The sequence below is a fragment of the Nymphalis io genome, chromosome 23, assembly GCF_905147045.1.
Source record: "Nymphalis io chromosome 23, ilAglIoxx1.1, whole genome shotgun sequence".
NCBI lineage: Eukaryota > Metazoa > Arthropoda > Insecta > Lepidoptera > Nymphalidae > Nymphalis > Nymphalis io.
In genome coordinates, this window is record NC_065910.1 from 2,507,703 (window position 1) to 2,530,829 (window position 23,127).

The 23,127-nt window shown below is 32.5% G+C and overlaps 2 protein-coding genes across 3 annotated transcripts in view; one reads left to right on the top strand and one right to left on the bottom strand.

Moving 5' to 3' along the window:
• LOC126777619 (pikachurin) overlaps positions 1-23,127 on the bottom strand; it is a 197,907-nt gene that overhangs the window by 116,251 nt on the left and 58,529 nt on the right. The gene's annotated exons all lie outside the window — the stretch shown is intronic.
• LOC126777669 (alpha-N-acetylgalactosaminidase-like) lies at positions 1,282-9,487 on the top strand. 2 transcript variants are annotated; one of them, XM_050500791.1, is made up of 9 exons: positions 1,282-1,590; positions 1,918-2,092; positions 3,016-3,190; positions 3,765-3,862; positions 5,105-5,266; positions 5,899-6,093; positions 6,672-6,833; positions 8,298-8,370; positions 9,194-9,487. In XM_050500791.1, exons 1-9 carry the CDS (start codon positions 1,433-1,435, stop codon positions 9,223-9,225), a joined length of 1,230 nt encoding a protein of 409 aa, XP_050356748.1. In that variant the 5' UTR covers positions 1,282-1,432; the 3' UTR covers positions 9,226-9,487. The 2 variants fall into 2 exon arrangements, with proteins under 2 accessions (XP_050356748.1, XP_050356749.1); XM_050500792.1 differs by having other exon boundaries at positions 1,948-2,092.

The following is a 23,127-nucleotide window of genomic DNA, read 5'->3' on the forward strand; positions in this document are numbered from 1 at the left end:
TAATATATATATATAGTATAAATCTTTTAATTTTAATATGATAATTAATATAAAACGCTGTCAAAGCAGCGACAGATTTAAGAAACAAATATACTTATGGTTGAACTTTGAACTATGGGTGAAAACCATGTGACAGATGATGTGGTTTTTCGCGTAAAGAAAATGTTGTCGCCAAAAGCTTTTTATCGTTATAAAAGTATGACGAATTAATAACAAAATCCACGCGACAGCTCTAATTTATTTGTAAATATAAATACGAGTATAAATTTCGTATTATTATTTTTGAGAAAATTGTTAAATTGAAATTGTTTTTGATCAAACGCGGCTTGAAATATGATGTACAGATACAGGTACACAAAAAATATTATATTTTTATCTTTGAACTGGATTAACCTATACAAAATCAAGTAAGAAAATAGAAATTTGCTCTAAACACCCTCTTAGTGTCCCAATCTGCGTTTTGAATCCAGGACCTTGGGGTTTGCAGTTTCAAACGTACATTTCAGTGTATATTTAATATTTTATTTAATATTTTTTATTTTTGAGGATAAATTGCGATTTTTCAAGTAATACACCCACATAAATGAAATTAAAAAACAAATCTAATATAAATATAAAATATAAGCCAAATCGTTAAAGCTGATTCCAAGATTCACGAAATAAATTTATACATAAATACATATACAAGCAATGCTCATTTCATATTATAAAACTAAAGTATGTAATATATAATAGTGGCTCTTTTTCCTAACTCGATATAGCTTGTAGGTATTATTTCCTCGGTAATTTTGATTTTCTCTGTTGCGAGTGAAAGAAACGTTGAAAGCCATAACGTACATACGAGCAGGGTTCGTCCGACCCTTTACTTAAATCGTCTGGATCGACTTTAGTAACATTTTATTTTGTTCGACGATTGCTCGAGCGGACGTGACGTCTTGCATTTGATGTGGCATTGGATCGTAACGTTGGAAAGAGAGTTTATTTCGAAAATACTTAGAGCATTCAACATAATTTTATTTTTACAATGAAACTTTTTGTGTTCTGTGAATAATCTGCTATTATCAAAAACTTTCTTAATTTTGCGTAAAATATTTAATTATAATTTATTATTGTTTACGTGTAATGAAAGCACAACGAAGTATAACACGACTAATGACTTTATTTTATTAAAATGTGTTTGAGTGACATGACTTTTTAATTTGTTCTGGTTTCAGTGATTTGAAGTTGTATATCTTTGACAAGTTGATGGTTTTTGACATTGACATTATACGACCATAGAAATGCACAAGTAATAACGAAATGCCAAAATCAAAACAAACATTTGAAAAATATTTTATTATGTGTTGATATTTTTATTAGATCATTCTACAAATAGGTACTAATAACATTTCAAAGCATAGGAAGTTAGATAAGATACTTTAAACTATAAAATATGGTTGTGCGATTATTTTTTCTCTTATGCCTCCAATATTTTACTATCGTTCACAACTTAGATAACGGATTAGCTCGAAAGCCTCCTATGGGATGGATGTCTTGGGGATACTATATGTGCGGTGTGCATTGTAAAAACAGTACACAGAAATGTCTCGAGTAAGTTACAATATGATACATAACCGTTTGGTGTTAATAATATTGATGGAAAAGGTTTTGTTAAAAAGTACACCCAACTAACTTTTTTAAATAAATAAATTTACACTTAACTAGCGTAGATACAAGAAAGAAAATTTCAATAAAAGAATATGTAGAAAATGTTACATATTAAGATCTTACAACAATGAAATAGAACTTGTTATTGTTTTTATTGTATTAAATTATACAACTATACTTATTGGTCTATTGAAAAACATAAAGCTATTTATTGACATAAGATATATTGTTTGTGAAATCAATAGTATCAATATATATATTTTATTACAGTGAAAAGTTAATTCTGTCTGTCGCTGATAGATTCTACGAAGATGGTTATCAAGAGGCAGGTTATGAATATATCATAATAGATGATTGTTGGTCACAAAAGAAACGAGACAATCTTGGTCGTTTAGTGCCCGATAAAGAAAGGTTTCCACATGGAATGAAGTACATTGCTGATTATGTTTGTATAATTTTTCATTTTCCAAATGTTTTATTTTTTTGTTTTAAAAAGAAAGTTCTTTAAGTCTTTTTTGGAGTGTTAGTATGTTATCAAAATTAAAAAAAGGACACAAATGAATTGTTAAGAACATATTTTTTTGAGTATTAAAAAACAATTAATGGCTAAATAAATAAGTATATAATGTTTTGCTTCATTGTCGAGTATGAGAAGAATTATTGACACGAATTAAGCACATAAAAATCAGTGGTGCTTGCCTGGGTTTGAACCCGGTATTTAAGATTTAGATTCATCAGTTGTAACCACTGGGCCATCTCAGCTGTTATCCTCATTGAGCTGATAGTACTGAGCCCTATCACTAGTAAAACAGGAATTACTTGATTGAATACTCATAGAATTGTCAACCTTAAGACATGTTTTTGTTTAAAAAAAACGTTATTCTCCTATTTGTCTCAGCGGTTGTATTTGTCATGTAATATTAAAAGATACTTTACCTTTTTAAATAATTCAAGTTTTTAAATAAAACCTACTTACATATTCTGGTTACTAATTTAAAAAAAAAACATTAGTGTATATAAATATAATGTATTAATGAATGACGCCACCAACCTTGGGAACTAAGATTTTATGTCCCTTGTGCCTGTAATTACACTGGCTCACTCACCCTTCAAACCGAAACACAACAATATCAAGTATTGCTGTTTTGCTGTAGAATATCTGATGAGTGGGTGGTACCTACCCAGACGAGCTTGCACAAAGCCCTACCACCAGTATTGTACTGTGTCTTTTTAAACATACTTGCTAGACAGAAGATAAATATATAACAAAAACCAATAATAAGAAATACAGAAATTAAAAATCCCTACCAGAAGAAAACTTATACAGTAAAATGTTCATTACAATTTTTAGTATGTATTTTTTTACAGATACATAAGCGTGGACTAAAATTCGGTATGTACACAAACATAGCCGATGTTACCTGTATGGGTTACCCAGGCTCGAGAGGGCACTTCCAAACTGATGCCAAGATGTTTGCAGAGTGGGATGTTGATTATTTGAAAGTGGATGGCTGTTTTGTTACCGAAGATTATCTCAAAACGGGTATATCATTTAGTTTTCTTAAACAAACTCTCATATAAACTAACACAAATGATTATTTGAACATATTTTATGCATGGCTACACAATAAGCTATCAAAAATAGTATTCGACCAGTGCTTGAAGTTTTATCATGAAATCTTATGCTCTCAAAGTTAACATGAACTGTTTTCATTTTTTTTATTGGTAACACTAAAGCTTTTCAAACCAAAAAAAGAAGAAAAAGCTGCTGAACTATTACTACTTTGCCTGTTTATATATAGATCTTATTCGGATTTCGAAGGACATCAGAGATATTATAGTCCATAACCGGAGATTTTAGTGACAGAATATGCATTAACTTTTTGTTTGACCCGAGATTTGAAATCAGGACATAGGGATAGGCTTATAAATTGTATATCATTAAGAAATCACTAGACCATTGAGGCTGTTAAACAAGAAAATAAATGGTAGTTACAAATAGCTTTTCTGCTCGATTTTATAAAATCCTAATAAAATTTTAACAATATTTACAATTTCAAGAGATCACTACTAATCTTTGGCCCTTAAAATTATAAAAACGCTCATAATATTTACAGCGTATATAAAGCTGGGTATGCACTTAAATGCTACGGGTAGACCAATGGTGTATTCCTGTAGCTGGCCTTATTACATAGAGTTTATACACAATAAAAAGGTAAGTGCCTTAGTCGTAATGTTTTATGGGTTGTATTAAATCTACATTTTACTAAGTACATAAATGGGATTGAAAATAGGATTATGTAAGAAATATGACAAGGGTCAGTATAACTTTTTTTTTTTTTTTATATAATAGGAAGGTGGACGAGCATATGGGCCACCTGATGGTAAGTGGTCACCAAACGCCCTTAGACATTGGCATTGTAAGAAATGTCAACCATCGCTTATAGCCAATGCGCCACCAACCTTGGGAACTAAGATTTTATGTCCCTTGTGCCCGTAATTACACTGGCTCACTCACCCTTCAAACCGGAACACAACAACTTTAAATTATCTTATTATAGTTTAGGTTAAGTTAGTAAGTTAACTGGGCTGTCCAATCAACTTGAGATCTATTTGGCAGTTATAAACAAATATTCAACTGCGCAGGAGATATAGTGAAAAGTTTGTGAGTAAACAAAAAAACACACCTTGCTCCCTCAATCTTACCTATTTTTTATGTTATAAATATTCGGACGGGCAAATGGGCCACCTGACGTTAAGTGGTCACCAAAGTCCATAGGCATTGTGATATAAGAAATATTAATGTCCTACATCGCCAATGCGAAACCTTGGGAATGAAGATGTTATATACCTTGTGCCTATAGTTACTCTGGCTTACTCATCTTTCAAACCTGAACGCAACAATACAGAGTATTGCTGTATAGCGGTAGAATATCTGATGAGTGAGTGGTACCTACCCAAAGCCCTACCACCAATATACACCTGATAACCTAAACCGTGTTCTCTAGGCAACTTCTCTAACAATTAATTGATGATTAATGTTAGTACAAATTAAAATGGATTAAATATTTATTATGGTGATGTTTCAGCTTAAAGAGTGAGTGAGTTAGTGTAACTACAGGCGCAAGGAATATTCCTTGCTCAGTTCGTTATTTTTTTTTCATGCTGTACGTTTTAAGGAAATAAATCGTAGATGTATGTTGTATTTTTTGGATATTTATATCCATATTGTAGGCGAATGAATAAAAAAAGTATCCCGTAAATGTCTCATTGCTGGACTAAGGCCATCTTTTCCTTTGAGGTGTAGATTTGAAGCGTATTGGAACAAGTCATTAATTTGTTATTTTTTAGCTGCTTTAACATATTATACACAACGTCACACAACCACCAAACTTGTACTTTTAAATCATAATGAAGTCCATACAATAACACATGCAAATGTCCCCCTTCCATACAGCCGGATTACAAAGGTGTTGCGAAAAATTGCAACATGTGGCGTAACTATCACGACGTTGTGGCGTCATGGTCTGCCGTCAAATCCATCATCAGACATTATCAAGTGTCATACGAGGAGTTATACGAACACCATGGTCCGGGACATTGGAATGATCCCGATATGGTAAGCTTATATAACAGGTACGTACCGGATATTTTTATAATTAGAAACAGTTTTTTTTTTTTTGCTTTGTTTGCCTTTCGTTGAGAAAGTTGTGAAACAACAGAAAAGTTCGGCTGAAATGTTTACAAATAAATGCAGAAATCAGGCTTATGTATTTTTTGCATTATACATACAACGCAACCTTGTTACATAATAAATTATACTATTTGAAGGTTTATCAAGTAAAAACATTTTTTTTTTCAAGTTGTTATTTCATAAATGTACTGAAGCCAATATAATTTATTGAACTTCTAGTATATAGTAGTGTTGCCAGCACAGAAATTGTGTGCAAAGTTTCAGATCAATCGAGTGGATTGGATTTAAACCTCAGTTTCAGAATTTGACTCTCAATAGCGACCACAGAGTAACCGATAAATTTTATGTAATCAAATAAAATCTCTCACGACTTTATGTAACATAGTAAAATAAAGACAGTTTCTTTTTTTTTATAATAATAATAATAATAATCATTTATTTGCATGAAACATAGTTTTACAGATGTTATTATTTCTTCACAAGTCTCTAAAGTATCTTAAGATACTTAATCTTCGAAATTTAATTTACTCAGAGCATCTAGAAATATCTAGTTTCAGCTAATTTTTGGCACGGGTTCTTTAACTGATAGCCAAAGACGGGTACATATAGCTGTGTGTTCAATGCTGGCGTCTCCCCTACTTCTCTCCTGTGACATGAATAAGATAACCCCATATGAAAAGGAACTCCTACTCAATTTGGACTTGTTAGCTATCGCTCAAGACCCTTCAGGGATTATGGGTAGACCTTATACCGTAAGTAATTGAGTTTAGTTTAGTTTGATTAAAGGCAAAGATTATGTTGTTTTTCTGTCGAGTTTCATTGCAACGTACAGATAACCTTTGTCTATCTTTCTCAAAGAAGTTTCAATGTACTGAGTTGTATGCACTCTTTTATTCTCAATTTATTTTAAAATCTCAAGTAAAAGCTGATTCGTTTCAAAGATTATATATATATAAGAATATTATCGTACCGTAACAGCCTGTGAATGTCCCACTGCTGGGCTAAAGGCCTCCGCACCTCTTTTTGAGGAGAAGGTTTGGAGCTTATTCCACCACGCTGCTCCAATGCGGGTTGGTGGAATACACATGTGGCAGAATTTCAGTGAAATTAGACACATGCAGGTTTCCTCACGATGTTTTCCTTCACCGTTAAGCACGAGATGAATTATAATCACGAATTAAGCACATGAAAATTCAGTGGTGCTTGCCCGGGTTTGAACCCACGATCATCGGTTAAGATTCACGCGTTCTTACCACTAGGCCATCTCGGCTTATATATTATCGTAATTAAGATTAAATCTTATAATGGCGAAAAATAAACTAATTTTCAGTTACAACCTTTAATAACTCTCTGGGTGAAACCGCACCTTCCTAGGAAAGGAGATAAATATAACTCTGTCTCCTTCGCTCTTGTCAATTTGGATGAAAGTGAGCATTCCGTCTCGTTCGCACCGGGACAATACGGGTTAAATTCAACGGATTACACAGTTTTGGTAATAAAACAATATTCATTCCTTAAATTTAAGACGTGAATTATCAGGATGAAATACGCCATTCTGAATTTATGGTGACGTCACATAACCAAATCTTCTCGGGATTTTAATTTGGATCTTTGCTTTGTGATAAAATTTATTTCATTAATTTTGAACGTTTTACGTATTTCATATACTTTAATGAAATGAAAGATATTTATTTTGATATCCGCATATAAAGGCTATATGTATATATTTGATTGATATATTTTTTAATTATTTACGGCCTTACTTATAAACGTGGTTTTCAGGTGATTAGTTAAGTTTGTCTTCTTCTTTCGAATGTCAAATCAATAATGACAGAAAGAGTCAATGTTTAACAGAACAGCCGCTAAGCACCGTTTATAAGTAATACCGTATTATTATTCTTAATAAATTGTTAAAAGCTGAAATTTGATTTTCTTCCGCCCGGTTTTAATAAAATATTAAACGTTTTCTTTAGTTTTTGCCTCAAGCCAGTGTTGCCATTTATAAAGCTTATATCATATGGTTCTTAATAGAATAAAATATATTTAAGAAAAATTCAAATAGCATTGAATATATTTCTTTTTTTTTTATCAGCATGTTTTAACACTTTGAATAATGTCGCACAACGTAATATTGCCAGTATAAATATAGGCGAAGGAAAAGATCGTGAGGAAAGGCGCCTCTGTCGGAAGAAATTCTGAGACATTTATTTCCGCCTCGTGAAACAGCGAAGTGCAATAAGTCCTGATACCTACTGGTTGTAGGGAGATTTTTATTCGGTTGTAACATGTTTCATTTTCATTCTGCCGTTAACATGTTAGATTCTGTTGAATCAAAATATAATATTATTGTTTTTTTTTATTAAGAAAGCGCTAGGAAATATTACCTATTCCTTAAACCGTCAATGTTTTGCCAATTGTGGTATTATTAATGGTTGGTGGTAGAAAAAATATATTTATTGGTTGGAAGGCTAATTGGCTAATGGTCCACACGGTGGTAAGTGTTCTCCTTCGGCTGACGACATTAGTAGTTCAAGAAATATTAACCTTGGGAACTAAGATGTTATGTCCCTTGATGAAAAGTGAATGAGCCAATGGTTACATTGAAACAAACTGCAACACAACAATACCAAGTATTGCTGTTTTTTTTATGGAATAGGAAGGCGGACGAGCATATGGGCTAGCTGATGGTCACCAACGCCCATAGACATTGGCATTGTAAGAAATGTTAACCATCGTTTACGTCACAAATGCGCCACCAACCTTGGGAACTAAGATGTTATGTCCCTTGTGCCTGTAATTACACTGTCTCACTCACCCTTCAAACCGAAACACAACAATATCAAGTATTGCTGTTTTGCGGTAGAATATCTGATGAGTGGGTGGTACCTACCCAGACGAGCTTGCACAAAGCCCTACCACCAGTAATCTTTTATGTTATTATATTTAATTATTTTAGGAAGTATTTACGAAAAATTTTACAAGAAATGTCACATTGAAGGATACTCTATCAGTGAAAGTACCGCCTGAAGGTAAGTTTGTCTTTGTAACGGCTTATTTTCTATAATCGTTGAAGGTTTTATATATAAATGTTGTTTAAAAGGTGAATAGTTAAACAGTGCTGTCTCCTTCTTTCGAATGTCAAATCAATGATGGCAGAAAGAGCGAAACAGTGTTTAATTATATGTACCGTTAACAATGTTAGTTAAATATATCAGTGAACCGTTAAATGCTTGAACAGCACTGCGATTAGGTGAAATCGCGACTAAACATCATTTTGTTATTTTCATTGTTGAATGGATAAAATTTTGCACACATATTTATACGTAAGTTAGTGTGTGTATGATCGTGTTTTAGTATATGTGCTTTCGCATGTGTGTGTGTTTTTATTCAAGCGTATACGTATGTTGAGTTAAAGCGTAATTTTACGTTCCAATATTCTTTTTTTTATTATTATAGTATAGGAAGGCGGTCGAGCGTATGGCTTATGAGCCATACGCTGATACGGGCCACCTGATCGTAAGTGGTAACCAACGCCTCTAGACATTGGCATTGTAAGAAATTTTAACCATCGCTTATATCACCAATGCGCCACCAACCTTGGGAACTAAGATGTTATGTCTCTTGTGCCTGTAGTTACACTGGCTCACCTTTCAAACCGGAACACAACAATACCATGTACTGCTGTTTTGTGGTAGAATATCTGATGAGTGGGTGGTAGCTACCCAGACGAACTTGCACAAAGCCCTACCACCAGTCAAATTTGGACGGATCCCGCCGTCGACATTTTTTGTTAACTATTCTGAAATGCTTTTTAATTACAGAGCAATTTACATAATATTATATACTTTTTAGATGTCATAATGTACACACTGTTCCCGTTATAATAGAATTGGAAAAACAACAATCAATCAATCAATCAACAGCGAATCGTTGTCCACTGCTGAATATAGGCCTCTTCCAAGGTGCGCCAAAGCTCCCTGTCATCCTGTCATCAAAGGAAAAACAACGCCTTGACGAAATGTGATCATTTAAAAATGTACTTAACAACCGAAACTACTAAAGCTGATTTCTACTGCAATTTTAGTATTTACAAAGAATATAACTTTCATTATTTCTAATGATTGGGATTTGTTTGGTTAAATTAATTTTTACTGTCATTATAATGACAAAACTCATTTATGAAATAAAATATATTTATTATAAATATGGTTTTTCTTATTGTTTCCTACACATGATGATGTCCTGACCTAGGCTAGCTACGCAGTATATTATTGTGCAAAGTGTGTGCGTTACACAAGAGCACTCTTTCAATCGTAATTCAATGAACATTAAATCCTACACGGCTAGAATAAATTCAGGCGAAGTAGTAATTTTACGTGCTTTCTGAGGCACGGAAGAATAACCATTGTGCAATTCTAAACTCAGGAAGAAAATACTGTTGTTGCCAAGAGTAATATTTGAATTGTATTATTTATTCTTAAATAAAATTATCTTTTAGATGAGAATATGATAATATTCAGGAATTTATTGTATAAGGTTTTTTTTTATTTATTTATTTGAAAAGGCACATCTAAAGTTAATATTTTCAACACTTATTTAGTATATATGTACCAATTACAGATATGCACAAAACTGAGAAAGTAACTAATACGTGCTAATACTGTCTTGATGATTGACAAACATTTTTTTTTTGTAATTAATTAACATACAATTTAAACTATTTTTTTACTATAAAAAAACTGATTAATATATTTAAAAAAAAACACACATCAAGGTTAGATTAAACGTAATTAAAACTAAATTTTGAACGTCGATTATATTGGAGTGTTTTGCTGATTATTAATTTAGGATATTTCAAAACAGAATTCTAACTAAAAGTAGGTTTTTTTTGAATTTATCTGACATATGAAAACTTAATTTTTTTATTAAAAGTTATTTTTTTTTTAACGAAGATCTCAACTCAAGCTCCTATGAGTAGGATTATTACATAACTGCCTTTGCATAAAAACCATAGACGTAAAAGTATATTTCAGTGAACTTTCAGCATTATCTGGTTCTTGCCAAGACTGGCTCGTGTGTTAAACGCCAAACTGCTATCGTTATAACACTCAATTTTACGAAAATAGCACTTTGGTTTAAGAAATTCTGTTAACCGTTCATTTTTATATTCTTCTTATATATTTAGATATGGAAGGATCAGTGACGTTGTAAAGCGCCCCAATGCGCGCGTTTATTAGTGGGTACAAATGTCACTAAAATGATGTTATGATTTTTCTTTTCTTTTGTCCATTAATAATTTTGTTGATATATGGTTCGTAATGACAATTATAAAAGTATAATAAAAGTTAGCCTAATATGTAATAACATAGATTGAATTTTAATATGTTGCCCCTAAGTGCTTAGGAAGAGAGAGGGAAGCATTGCCCTACGATAGTTACGCCACTGGAAAAGATTATTTTTAGATACACCTACTTATTTCATAATCCACAACAAAATGTATTACCTATGCTTAGTAGCTTTTACTTTTTATTGCACTTTTTTCTACTAATAAATAACAGTTTTTGTATATGCCTAACTAAAAAACTGCTAAACCTCGGAGAAGGTTATTATTATATAATAATATTAAGTGAGTATCTGTGCTTCGCAGTTTCACTCGCTTTAATTTAGACTTGACGCAAGATAAAGTCATTATTTTATAATTATAAAATATAGGCTATAATTTATACTTTTTCAATAAAAAAAAAAAAATTTCCATTTTGGGCATAAAGGATTTTTTTCAAATTATATGTCAAAACTCTGAACTATATCGTCTTATTATATTGAAATTATCATTCATTAAAAAAATATCACTTAAAATGTTAATTGGAAATAGCGAAGCGGACAGATAACAGCTACTTATTTATTTATTAATTAAATACAAGTTGAAACCAAACGCTACAGTAATTGTTACGTACATGTAGTAACACGTACACGGTATACACTCACACATACAAAATTATCTTAGCCATACAATTAACATTTATAAAAGCACAAACAAAACGCTTAGAACATCATAATTTATACCCGCTGTAACTTAAAGGCGACAAAATAAATACGCCTGAACTAAGCTCATACGAACGTGCTTAGATTAAAAGAGGCGTGAAAGGAATAATATTAGTATTTCTAATCGTAATAAGACGATAACATATCTGAATGACCTCTACTAAACTATAACGATTGTGATACGTTCCCGAGTCTCTCAGCCCCCTTTAATCGACGCTTTCACATAAATTGCATTTTAGTTAATTTTATATATACATAATAATTACAACATTTGTAAAAATCAATAAACAAACAACGCTTATATACCCTTGGAAATTGTTTCCCGGTTCATGGCGCCGAGAGCGATCACTCCTCTCGTTCTAACCCAGAGCCCGCGCTACTTATAACATCTTCGTTTGTTGCGAAGACCGGAGAAGAAATGGCAAAAGAATTTGCTTCTCACTCATCATCTTGTCGTATTACACTCTGAAGTGCTTATTTCTAATCCGGTAGTAGATTTTTGATAATAAATAAATAAGTGTAATGCTTCTATGTTGAATATAGACTGACTTGGCATCGTCAATGTTTCGGCCATCATGGTATCTAAGGAGTTATATTCCTTTCTCTGTAATTCACTCACCATGCAAACTAAATTGATAAGAATAATTGTAGTTTCAAAGAAATTATACTTAAAGTTAAATATTATTCATAAAACAGAAATTTATTATTTTATATTAAAAATAAAAATAATTCATTTTACATATAAAAGTATAAAATTTATCCCAATAGAAACGCTAAGCATATAGCTAAGTTGGTATAAATTTTAGTCGAGACGTAATTTGAGCTGATATTTTGTTCAATTCAAATTACTATCAGTTTAATCAAGGCAAAAATTTCACTGTAACAAAAACTAAATATCAAAATAATTATTTTCTACAGCCGTATTACAGAGGGTAAGGATTAAGGATTAATTGTGATAATAGTGTTGCCCACGATACCTATTTAATAAAAATTTTTAAGTTCATTTCAAAATGGTAGCCCATTTGCTTGGGCTTCAAGATTATATATCACCTATAAATGTTGACATTCTTAAAAAATATAAACAACAGCCCGAGGCACACAAAAGTCCGTTTCTTAAATTTAATAAAAAAAATCTGTTATATTGTTAATTATTCATTAACACTGAGTTTTAAAGTATTTGTGTGATGTTGATTTGGTAGTTTTTTGATTTACTATTTATATATATATTTAGTAAAATCAAAAAGTAACAATAAATGTGTAACGAATTTTGTATTTCTTATTATACGTAGGCCCGCCTACGACAATCTTGAATCTAGTCAAATGTGCTACCTGATGATAAGTGGTCACTTCATCACATAGATCTTGACGATGTGAGAAATATTAACCATTCCTTACATTACCCATGCTTCACCGACCTGAGGAACGAAGACGTTATGTCCTTATGTCCTGTTGCCTATAGTTACACTGGTTAACTCACTCTTTAAGCCGGATCGCAACAATACTAAATATTGCTGTTTAACGGTATAATATCTGATTAGTGGATAGTATCTACCCAGACGGGCTTACACAAAGTCCCTGGAAGAAGAAGTTGCCGCTTGTATAAAACCGGTAGGTCCAGGCGTGCCCGGATGGTATTCCTGGGCCGTCAGCTATAATATTTCAGATGTTATATGTCTCATTCACCCTTCGAAGTGAAACACAAAATACAAGTATTTCTGTTTGGTGGTAGAATAAATAGAGAGTGCACCCACTCTCTTAAACTCAAACAACACCACCATGAGTCAATTTGCCATGGCTAAAGAATTACTTCTCTTTATCGTATTTGATTAATACTAGTTTATTTGATATATAGTAAGCATCAGAGCTGGTACACGCTTTGAAGATTTATGAATAGTGAGTTTTATTTTGGTTTCCTGGCTGGTACCATAGTGCCTAATGGTACCAATTCTGTTACTAACTGACGAAATTAACGTTAAAAACTGTAAAACTCGCGGTTTCGAATTGTAGTTAATACGAATAAAAAGTAAAAAAGGCGAATTCAAACTCAAAACTATTTTATCAATAATATACATAAATCGTTATATTGAAACAAATGAATACAAGGAATATATTTGGCAATAAGTCATGTGTCGGAAGGTGTTTTGTTCGTAACAAGTTTGCAGACAACATTCTAGTTAGTTCCGTACTGTTTTGTACGATTACCGCCGCCCCATTAATGTTTCGTGTTGGCATACGTTGCCTGTGATTACGTAATTAGACGTAGGATCACTTAAGACCCGGCTTAGTTACACAGAATTTCGAAGCAAGGACCGTAGACTTGTTCTGCGAAGGATTAAACTTATGTTCAATGTATTCCTTAATAGATAAATTCAAGACGGTTAAGTCGTCCCTAAATTTCTATTATAAATCATAAATCTTCCGTAGATATTAATTGGGTTGTATAAGTTAATTTAAACTGGATAGCAACTGAGTAAAAACATTTTGAACACCAGCTATTATATACAAAACTTATTTTTACCCGTTGCTTCACTCGCTTTTTGGGAGTAGGCTTAAAAAAAGTAGCATATGTCCTTCCGTACGGTTCAAACATAGTTTATATCAAATTTCATTAAATTCAATTCTGTGGTTTAGCAGTGAAAGCGTAATAGACAGACAGAGTTACTTTCGTATTTATAACATAATATGGATAATAGATATAGATTATATTATGTTGAACGTTCCGTCGTGGAATAAAAGCTTGAATAAAAGGTAGAATAGTTTTATAATTCAGAATTACTTGCCTATAAAGTTCCTGTTTTTTATATAGAATAGGAAGGCGGATAAGCATATGGGCCACCTGATGGTAAGTGGTCACCAAAGTCCATAGACATTGGCATTGTAAGAAATGTTAACCATCGCTTACATCACCAATGCGCCACCAACGTTGGGAACTAAGATGTTATGTCCCTTGTGCCTGTAATTACACTGGCTCACTCACCCTTCAAACCGAAACACGACAATACCAAGTACTACTGTTTTGCGGTAGAATATCTGAGTGATGAGTGAGTGGTACCTACCCAGACGAGCTTGCACAAAGCTCTACCACCAGTAAAGTGCTTATTCTAGCTACTATTGTTATTATTAGTCTTTAGTCTGTTTATTCAACTATACAATTTTAACTTATAAATTTTCATTGTGTTAACTGACACAGATCTTTTTCATACATAGCCTTGAGGCGATCTGTCAACATAAGACGTATGAAAGATATCAAGATGAAATCAAAGACAATTTTTAGTACTTTTTATTGTATTCACATATTCCTTACATTCTATAGCATAAAAAAGATTTTTTTGTCTCTCAAATAGTGTTAAATATTAATTGTAATGATGTATAAAGTACCTTATAGCATTGCTTTTGTACTATTTAAATAAAGCATATAAAAACATCAAAAACAAATAAAGTTCATCAGTTCTCTCTTTCTGACATTATTGATTTAACGTTCGAAATAATGAGACAGCATTGTTTAACTAATAACCCGCTAAACAACGCTTATAAGTAAGGCTGTTATTACTATATTAATAGATAATACAAAACGTACTTGTAGTTTTAAATCGATACACAAAATAGCATTAAATCCGTAATATAGAACAGTCAGGACATTTAATATAATTGCTTTTGGCTGATTTCCAGGAGAGCTATCGGAACACTCATTTGTGCCTAACTTACAAGTCTATTAAGAACTCTGGATTCTAACCGGGGTCAAGTATTGCCCTAAAAATCAATGATGCTTCAAGCGACGGCTTCGAGAGGATAACGTCGATAATAGGACAAAAAGATCGTTACTGCTTTTATTGGTTTTTATATTCATAAATCTTAGTATGCTCATATGGGACACGTAGCATATTATCTTGTATTTAGTAAGACTAATTAAAAACCGACTGTAGTAAGACAACGTAACAGCCATTTTTTGACACACTTTCTTTTTTAATGACAAAACGAGACAATTAAATTAATCAAATAATCAAAATTAATTACGATTCCGGGAAATTGATAAACTTATTAGTAATTAATTAAAAATTATTCCTTGATTTTCATGCATAATGATTAGAAAATCGAAGTTTGCGGTTTTAAATTTATATAAACAAAACTAGAAAGTCCATTTTAGCCAATTGCTAATGGTTTTATCGATTTGAAACTTACAAGTACAGTATAAATAGTTGTGATGATATTACAATCATTTGGTGATATCGAGGTGAGTTTATTTATGGATATATTGCTAGTAACTAGATGGTTGTCGCCTCCAATGGCTCTTTTTATTAATAACTGTGAATGTTCTCGACTTTTTATGCAAAACAATACAAGCCCAAGCATCTGGATGTCATCAATGTAAAATGTAAAATGAGCGTAGAAAGTCTCCCGCCCGTACCCCGCCGTCGTCTGTTCTTGGCATTAAATAGGAAAGTGTGGTGAAATGGAGCGCCTTTTACGTTAAGTTTAAGTGTGGTATAAAATGTTCATTCCAAGTTTCAATAATTAAAAACTATTTTATATATGTTTACGAATATTTAACATATGTTTACGAGCAGTACATAAAAATTTTAATGTAACTTTGTTCATACAAAAAATGTGTGTTTTGCATCAATAATCGTAGATGTTTTTTTATTGATTATTAGCTTTCACTTCGCTTTACATGTTTGTTATGTGAGGGTAAAATCTTACAACTGAATTTTAAACCAACGTTTGAGCTTGAATTTTGCATATGCTTTTGGCGAAAATAGCAAACCAATCTAATCGGACGTATCACAGATTAATCGTATTTTATCAGTGTTTCTCAACTTATGTTCAGAATCTAATATATTCAAGGTTTAGTTGGATTAATTAGGCATATATTTAGTGCATGCGTAACGCGGAATCAGCTAGTTGAGATTCAATAAAATTGTTATTGTATATTCACAAACTTTACTTTCCAGCCTGTGCTTCCATCAGGAAATCCTTTTTTTCATAGCAGCTTGAAGTTCCGAAGTTTGAAGAATTATACTCCTGTGCCTCGGTAGAAATGAAAAGCCGTTGATCCTTCGCCTCATCATTCTCCCGTCGTGTCAAGTTTCCATCCCACAAGAGTATCAGATCTCACTCTGATTAAATATCAAAGACAGGTCTGATAGTCCTATGAGATCGGAATATATCTCCTTCTCACTCACCATTAGATACCTTCATATCTTCCGTACAATTGGCTGCTCTCTGTTGAAAATGGCCGCCGTAACCGAAATCGGTCAGAACATCATTTCATTATGTTTAATCCGCTTAACCTGATATTATTTTGTATTTAGATAATATTCGTATTGTTAAACATGTAATTGGATTTCATAACAAATCCAATATTACCTAATTTAATAACTACATGAATCGGTTGTGAGCATGTCTGTTTATTATATGAAACGTAGCTTATGATGCTACTAGGTAGAAAAATATACAGATAAAATAAATCAAAGATAAGATGCAAGGATATCTGTAATGATAAAAAAAAGAAAAAACTAAGTTTATTCAGAATTTAAAAACTATTTTCTAAAACTAGAGCAATCCACAAATGAGTCCATTTATAAAAAGAATATATACACAACTGATCCGTTTCATGAAAAAATGTAACACAATAGAATTTATATATGTAAATATAAGTGTTCATATAGCCCGGGTTTCTTATAATTACATTTGATTCTTATATTTATTTTTACAAATATTTAAAAATGTATAAAAATATGTAAGTTTTTAGTTTTATTTTACCACTTTAAATAAAAATATATAAAAAAAAACGATTACTAAGTGCAAGTGCTAGAAATTTTAAAACTACGAAGTATCCGTCAATGTAAAGCGATTGACTTAAACTAAAACTTAATCTAACCATCATACATTACTACATACATCATATCTTACTGGTGGTAGGGCTTTGTGCAAGCTCGTCTGGGTAGGTACCACCCACTCATCAGATATTCTACCGCAAAACAGCAATACTTGATATTGTTGTGTTCCGGTTTGAAGGGTGAGTGAGCCAGTGTAATTACAGGCACAAGGGACATAAAATCTTAGTTCCCAAGGTTGGTGGCGCATTGGATATGTAAGCGATGGTTGACATTTCTTACAATGCTAATGTCTAAGAGCGTTGGTGACCACTTACCATCAGGTGGCCCATATGCTCGTCCGCCTTCCTATTCTATAAAAAAAAAAAACAACCTTTCTAAATAAAAAAAAGTTTTAATAATACTCTGTTTCTGCTCGTTTGTTCAAGTACTATTTACTAATCATATATTCTATTATAACTCATCAATGCTTTGTATTGTTGTGCTCCAATTTATAAAGCTTACAGAACATTATTTCTCTTACTCACCATAATGGTGGTAAAGAAGGTGGTCAAGAAGCGATACGTTTTACTTACGGATGGTACAATTGTCCACGTAATACGAAAACACTCCAATGAAAAATGCTTTTTAAGTTACGAAATAGTAAGTTGTATGTAAAGGAAAAATATGCTTGATTATAAATAACGATTCGTTAAATATAGGATAATTAAAAACGTACAGTTAATCGATAAGAAGTTATATATTACTAGCAATACGTCTCGGCTTCGCACGTGCAGAATAAGGGTCTAAATAAAATGTTTTTGTTGAAAGACAAAAACAGAAAGATAAAATTCTTGTTTAATTGAGCCAGAAACCTTTGCAGGCGTACGCAAAACAACTCACTAAAGTTCCATTACGATCGGATGAATGGTTAAGGAACACACAAAGGACAAACGTACAAATTCATTTTTATTAAGAAACGATTAATCTTCCTCTTGAATCAATCATACTATCTGTAACACGTCATATAAATGTCTAGAATAGTTGCGACAGATTGCCAGGGGAATTTTATCCTTAATATGAATTGTCAGCGAGATCGTATGATCCGGAATTTTAAAAGTCTAGACATTTCAAACATTTTATTATCATTTTTATATAGTTGCATAAACATAAAACATATCTAAGTTCATATGAAGACATTATATGAGCCTGCATTTGAAGTTGAAATAGTTCTACGATTACAATTGCACTGGCGTGTCTTTTATCTGTCGCTTAGTAATAAATGATTCCATTTTTAACTTTATATGTAAATTCTCTTACATTTCATCGTTTTTATAATGTTGTTATATATGTATGTATTAAGTAAATATGTAAATTACTTCAAGTCTAATAATATGTTTTAGGAATATGTAAAATCACTACAAGTAAATAAATAGTCTATGTTTTTATTTCAACGACATCTATGGTATTTTAAAGTAAGCGAAATAGCTAGGTATGAATAGGATCTAAGCCTGATACTTCTTCTTCTTTTTTTTATAGAATAGGAAGGCGGACGAGCATATGGGCCACCTGACCGTAAGTGGTCACCAACGCCCATAGACATTGACATTGTAGGAAATGTTAACCATCGCTTACATGAATAATGCGCCACCATCCTTGGGAACTAAGATGTTATGTCCCTTGTGCCTGTAATTACACAGGCTCACTCACCCTTCAAACCGGAATACAACAATACCAAGTACTGCTGTTTTGTGGTAGAATATCTGATGAGTGGGTGGTACCTACCCAGACGAACTTGCACAAAGCTCTACCACCACTAATAGTGAATTGATAGATAAATAAGACTAAAGTGTATAGTGATAGTAATTCTATATGATATTATGTGTATCTTATATAAAAATATTATATAAATAATTATATTTTTTTATAATAGGCGGACGAGCAAATTGTTTACCCGTTGGCAAGTGGTCAACACCCATAGGCATTGGTGCCGTTAGAAAGATTAATCATTCCTTACATCACCAATGCGCCACCAACCTCGGGAATTAAGATGTTTTACATTGTGCTTGTAGTTACATTGGCTCACTGAACCTTCAGACCCGAACACAATAATACTAAGTATCATTGTTTGGCGGTAGAATTTCTGATGGGTGAGACTACCACCAAGTATTGTCTTTAATAAAATATTACTAGCTGAGCGCGGTTTCACTCGCGTCTAATTTGTATTATGTAATAAAAATGTCTGTTTCATAAAGTTTGCCTTATTTATTGACGTTTATGACTATCGCGCCGCTCTTTAGGGTCGTAACGTAAAGCTATATAGCCTCTATCTAACTTTCCTCAATAAACGAGACATTTAACGTAAGAGTATTGTTTTAAATCGGTCTTATAATTATCTAACTTTATCTAATATATAAAAAGTTATGTTGGTATATCATTACTTTACTTTATAGTTTTTATGGTACACCACAAAGAGAAAAATACAAAACATGGATACAGCCTATATAAAAGTACAATTATGGCGACCTTATCGCTACATAGCGATCTCTTCCAGGCAACTAACGGTGTAAGTAATAACTGATAGGATATGAGGTAGGTGGTGCTGTAATAATAAATAAAATAATATTAATCTATAATTAAAACAAACTAATAAATAAATGTAAATATAAAATACATATATTATCTCAAATCCCTTATCACCAATAATTTCTTATTGGTGATAAGGCATTTGAGACAAAAAGTGATCTTTTACAAGTTTTTTAAAAATATCTATAGATTTGGCCTCCCGAATATTTAAAGGAAGGTCGTTCCAGAGCTTAATAGCCTGAATTGTTAAATAATTATTATAAAAAGATGACTTATGTTCGGGCACCCTTAAAATTCATCTCTTCACTGAACGAAGTACTTCACCAGGATTCCCTAAAAATAAAATTTCAAGTAAGGGGGAGTAACAGGGTGAAACAACACGCAGTACAATAGACAGGATGTGCATATTTCGGTAAAGTCGAATGGGTAACCAATAAAGACGAGAACGAAATTGTGAAATGTGGTCATATTTGCGTAATCCAAATATAAACCGAATAAATGTATTTTGAAGTCTCTTAAGGTTATTTAATTGGTCTTCGGTTAAGTCAACAAAGCTTGCGACAATATAATCAAAAATAGGAAGGAATAGAGTCTGCGCGAGCATAATTTTGGTAGGAATTGGAAGAAAACGACGACGACGCAAAGATCTTAGCGCAACAAACACATTCCTGTTGATTTCATTTACATGGCGAGTCCAGCTAAGAGTATTATCAAGGAAAACTCCCAAGTTTTTAACACAGTCGCAATAAGGGATGACAATATTGTCAAACATTATTGATGGCAAAGAAGACCAGTCGACTGTTGATAATTGCTTCCAGCTGCCAATAATCATGGCTTGAGATTTGCTAGGGTTAACATTAAGACCAAACGATTTACTCCACTCAAGAATGATATTGAGGTAGTTATTCAGCCAACGGAAGATTCTCTAAAGTCGACTGGGTGTAAATCTGGACGTCGTCTGCATACATGTGGTAGAGAGAAGATAAATTATGAGTAATCGAATTGAATAAAATTTAGAAGAGTAACGGTGACAACACGTCGCCCTACGTACAGCAGAAATATCGCACCATGATGAGTAAGTATCATCAGTGCGAATACGCTGCCGACGACCACGAAGGTAAATGTTAAATAAGTCAGTGACTATGAAATATACAGCATGAGACACATTCATTTAGAATATGTGTGATCACGGGAGCGATAATATCAAGAAGAAGAATGATCATAGTACGACTAACATTATTGCTGCCGATGGCATTGGATGAGACGGACAGTATGTTCTTCTTAACATCACACACAGTAAACTGACTTAACACGAACGGAGGATAAAGAGGAGTCGAAGTCGTAGAAAGTGAGCGAAGAGTACTCGATTTAGCTGAACTATCAAATGACTTCGATGGAGTAGAAAAATACTGATTTAAGAGTTCTGTATCAACATTTAGAACAGATGAATTTTGAGAAGATTTACTCCAACATTCTCAAGAAATTTCCAAACTCTGTGAGAGTCACCGTTCTCGATTGATGTGTGAATATAGCGTCGTTGTACATCCCTTCATAATGTATTGCAGCGATTCCTAGCTTTATGATACTTCCTTCGATTTTCATCAGTCATATAATTTATTATTATGTATTATCATTTTGAGATTCATAGACAACGACAGCGTTTGAACGATTACTATGAATATTGGCGTATTCATATTTTTTAATGGTGATGCACAAAGCCCTACTACCAAATAAGTATGAAGATATTATAATTTCGACTTATACATCTAGAAATTAAAGAAGTCAACGAATTTTCATTATATAAAATCCATTACTTACGTCGTAACTGTAAATGATAACATAAAAAACTGTTTACGAACACGAAGAGAGACTCGTTAACGTGTGTGAGTTTCACGTCTGTGTTTGACAATGGAGAGCAAAGACCCTTTGATTTCAAATGCTCTGACGTTTCTACAGTTGTTTTTTAAGTATGTAAGGATTCGGTATGTCACTTTATTCTGATAATGTAATGTTATAGCTTATCCTTATTTATTGTCTATGGGAGTTACTAATAAACGTTGCTTAACAGGTGATAAACAATGTTTTGTCTTCTTATTTCGAATGTCAAATTAATAATGACAGCTCTTTCTGTCATCAGTCAAGTCATGTGCTTCTATTTTCTGTGACGTATGTTTTGATGAAACAAGATCAAAACCTTAGTTGAAGAAAATACATTTATTACAAGCAGGCAGATATTTACTTACTTCTACTTCTATAGTAAATAGATGAAAGATGCTTTCACTTATTTAATATTTTACTTGCAAAAGTTTTAAAACATTTTGTTAATGTCCTGGATGAAAAAGTATCAAGTAACCGATTCATATTCGAAGACTAATACATAATATAGCGAATAAACCCCAATTTAAATTCAAAAACCTTCTCCTCAAAAAAAAAAAAAAAAGAGGAGAGGAGGCCTTTAGCCCAGCAGTGGGACATTCACAGGCTGTTACGGTAAATTCAAGATGTCTTGTTTCGAACGATGTTAAGCAACATGAAAGGCCGTTGTTTCTTTGTATATTAGCGCCTGATCTATCTCTCCTCGCGTCAAAATACCACTCTATCGGATTATGAGAGTGAGGGCATGGTATTCATCTGCGTTTGCCATTATATCTCGCGCAGTTAGTTTGTCCTTGAGATTAACACCCTAGCCAAAATTCGGCTAGGAAGTTTCATTAGATATAATATTAATATTAATAAAAAATGAATTAATAACCCTTTTCTATTGAAGCAAAAACACTTCAAATTACAAAGTGAAACAGTCGAGAATATTTATATAAAATGCTTACTGAAATTCAATGTATTAACTATCTATATATTTTCTTTATGAAAACATTCTATCTCAGTTATTTCTAAAGCAGCATCTCCACATAAGGAAAACTACCAACTTTTGCATTGTCACCAGTTGGTAACAAAAGTTTGGGAATGACCATCTTTTGTCAACAAATATTGTTACAATGTTGTGTGATTTTTAGTGTATTTTTGAAGAATCGCAAACAGAAAACATTGCCAACTGCACCAACTAATGCCAGGCTATCAATGGAAACCATATTTTTAAATTTGTGTTTAGGAACCCAGACTAGCTTGCACTAATTCTTATGACTCTAATAAGTGAATTGTTGCTTGTAATAATTTATAGTTGAAGTGGACGATAGCCACCTAGAGTACGTAAAACCCATGGTACGTGAAAGATAGCTCTCAAATAACTAAAGAAACTTAAGTCACATTGTTGCTAATAACCCAAAATATACAAATCTTGCTTTCCTTGAAACTCACCTTTGCTTTGATTACAGGGTGTGAAAGAGTTAC

Bases quoted from the DNA above. Each gene is read 5' to 3' on its own strand.
- LOC126777669 (XM_050500791.1), top strand. From the start codon at position 1,433: ATGGTTGTGCGATTATTTTTTCTCTTATGCCTCCAATATTTTACTATC. The intron at 3,191-3,764 runs GTATATCATTTA...TAATATTTACAG, and splicing joins CGAAGATTATCTCAAAACGG to CGTATATAAAGCTGGGTATG. The intron at 5,267-5,898 runs GTAAGCTTATAT...ATCTAGTTTCAG, and splicing joins ATTGGAATGATCCCGATATG to CTAATTTTTGGCACGGGTTC.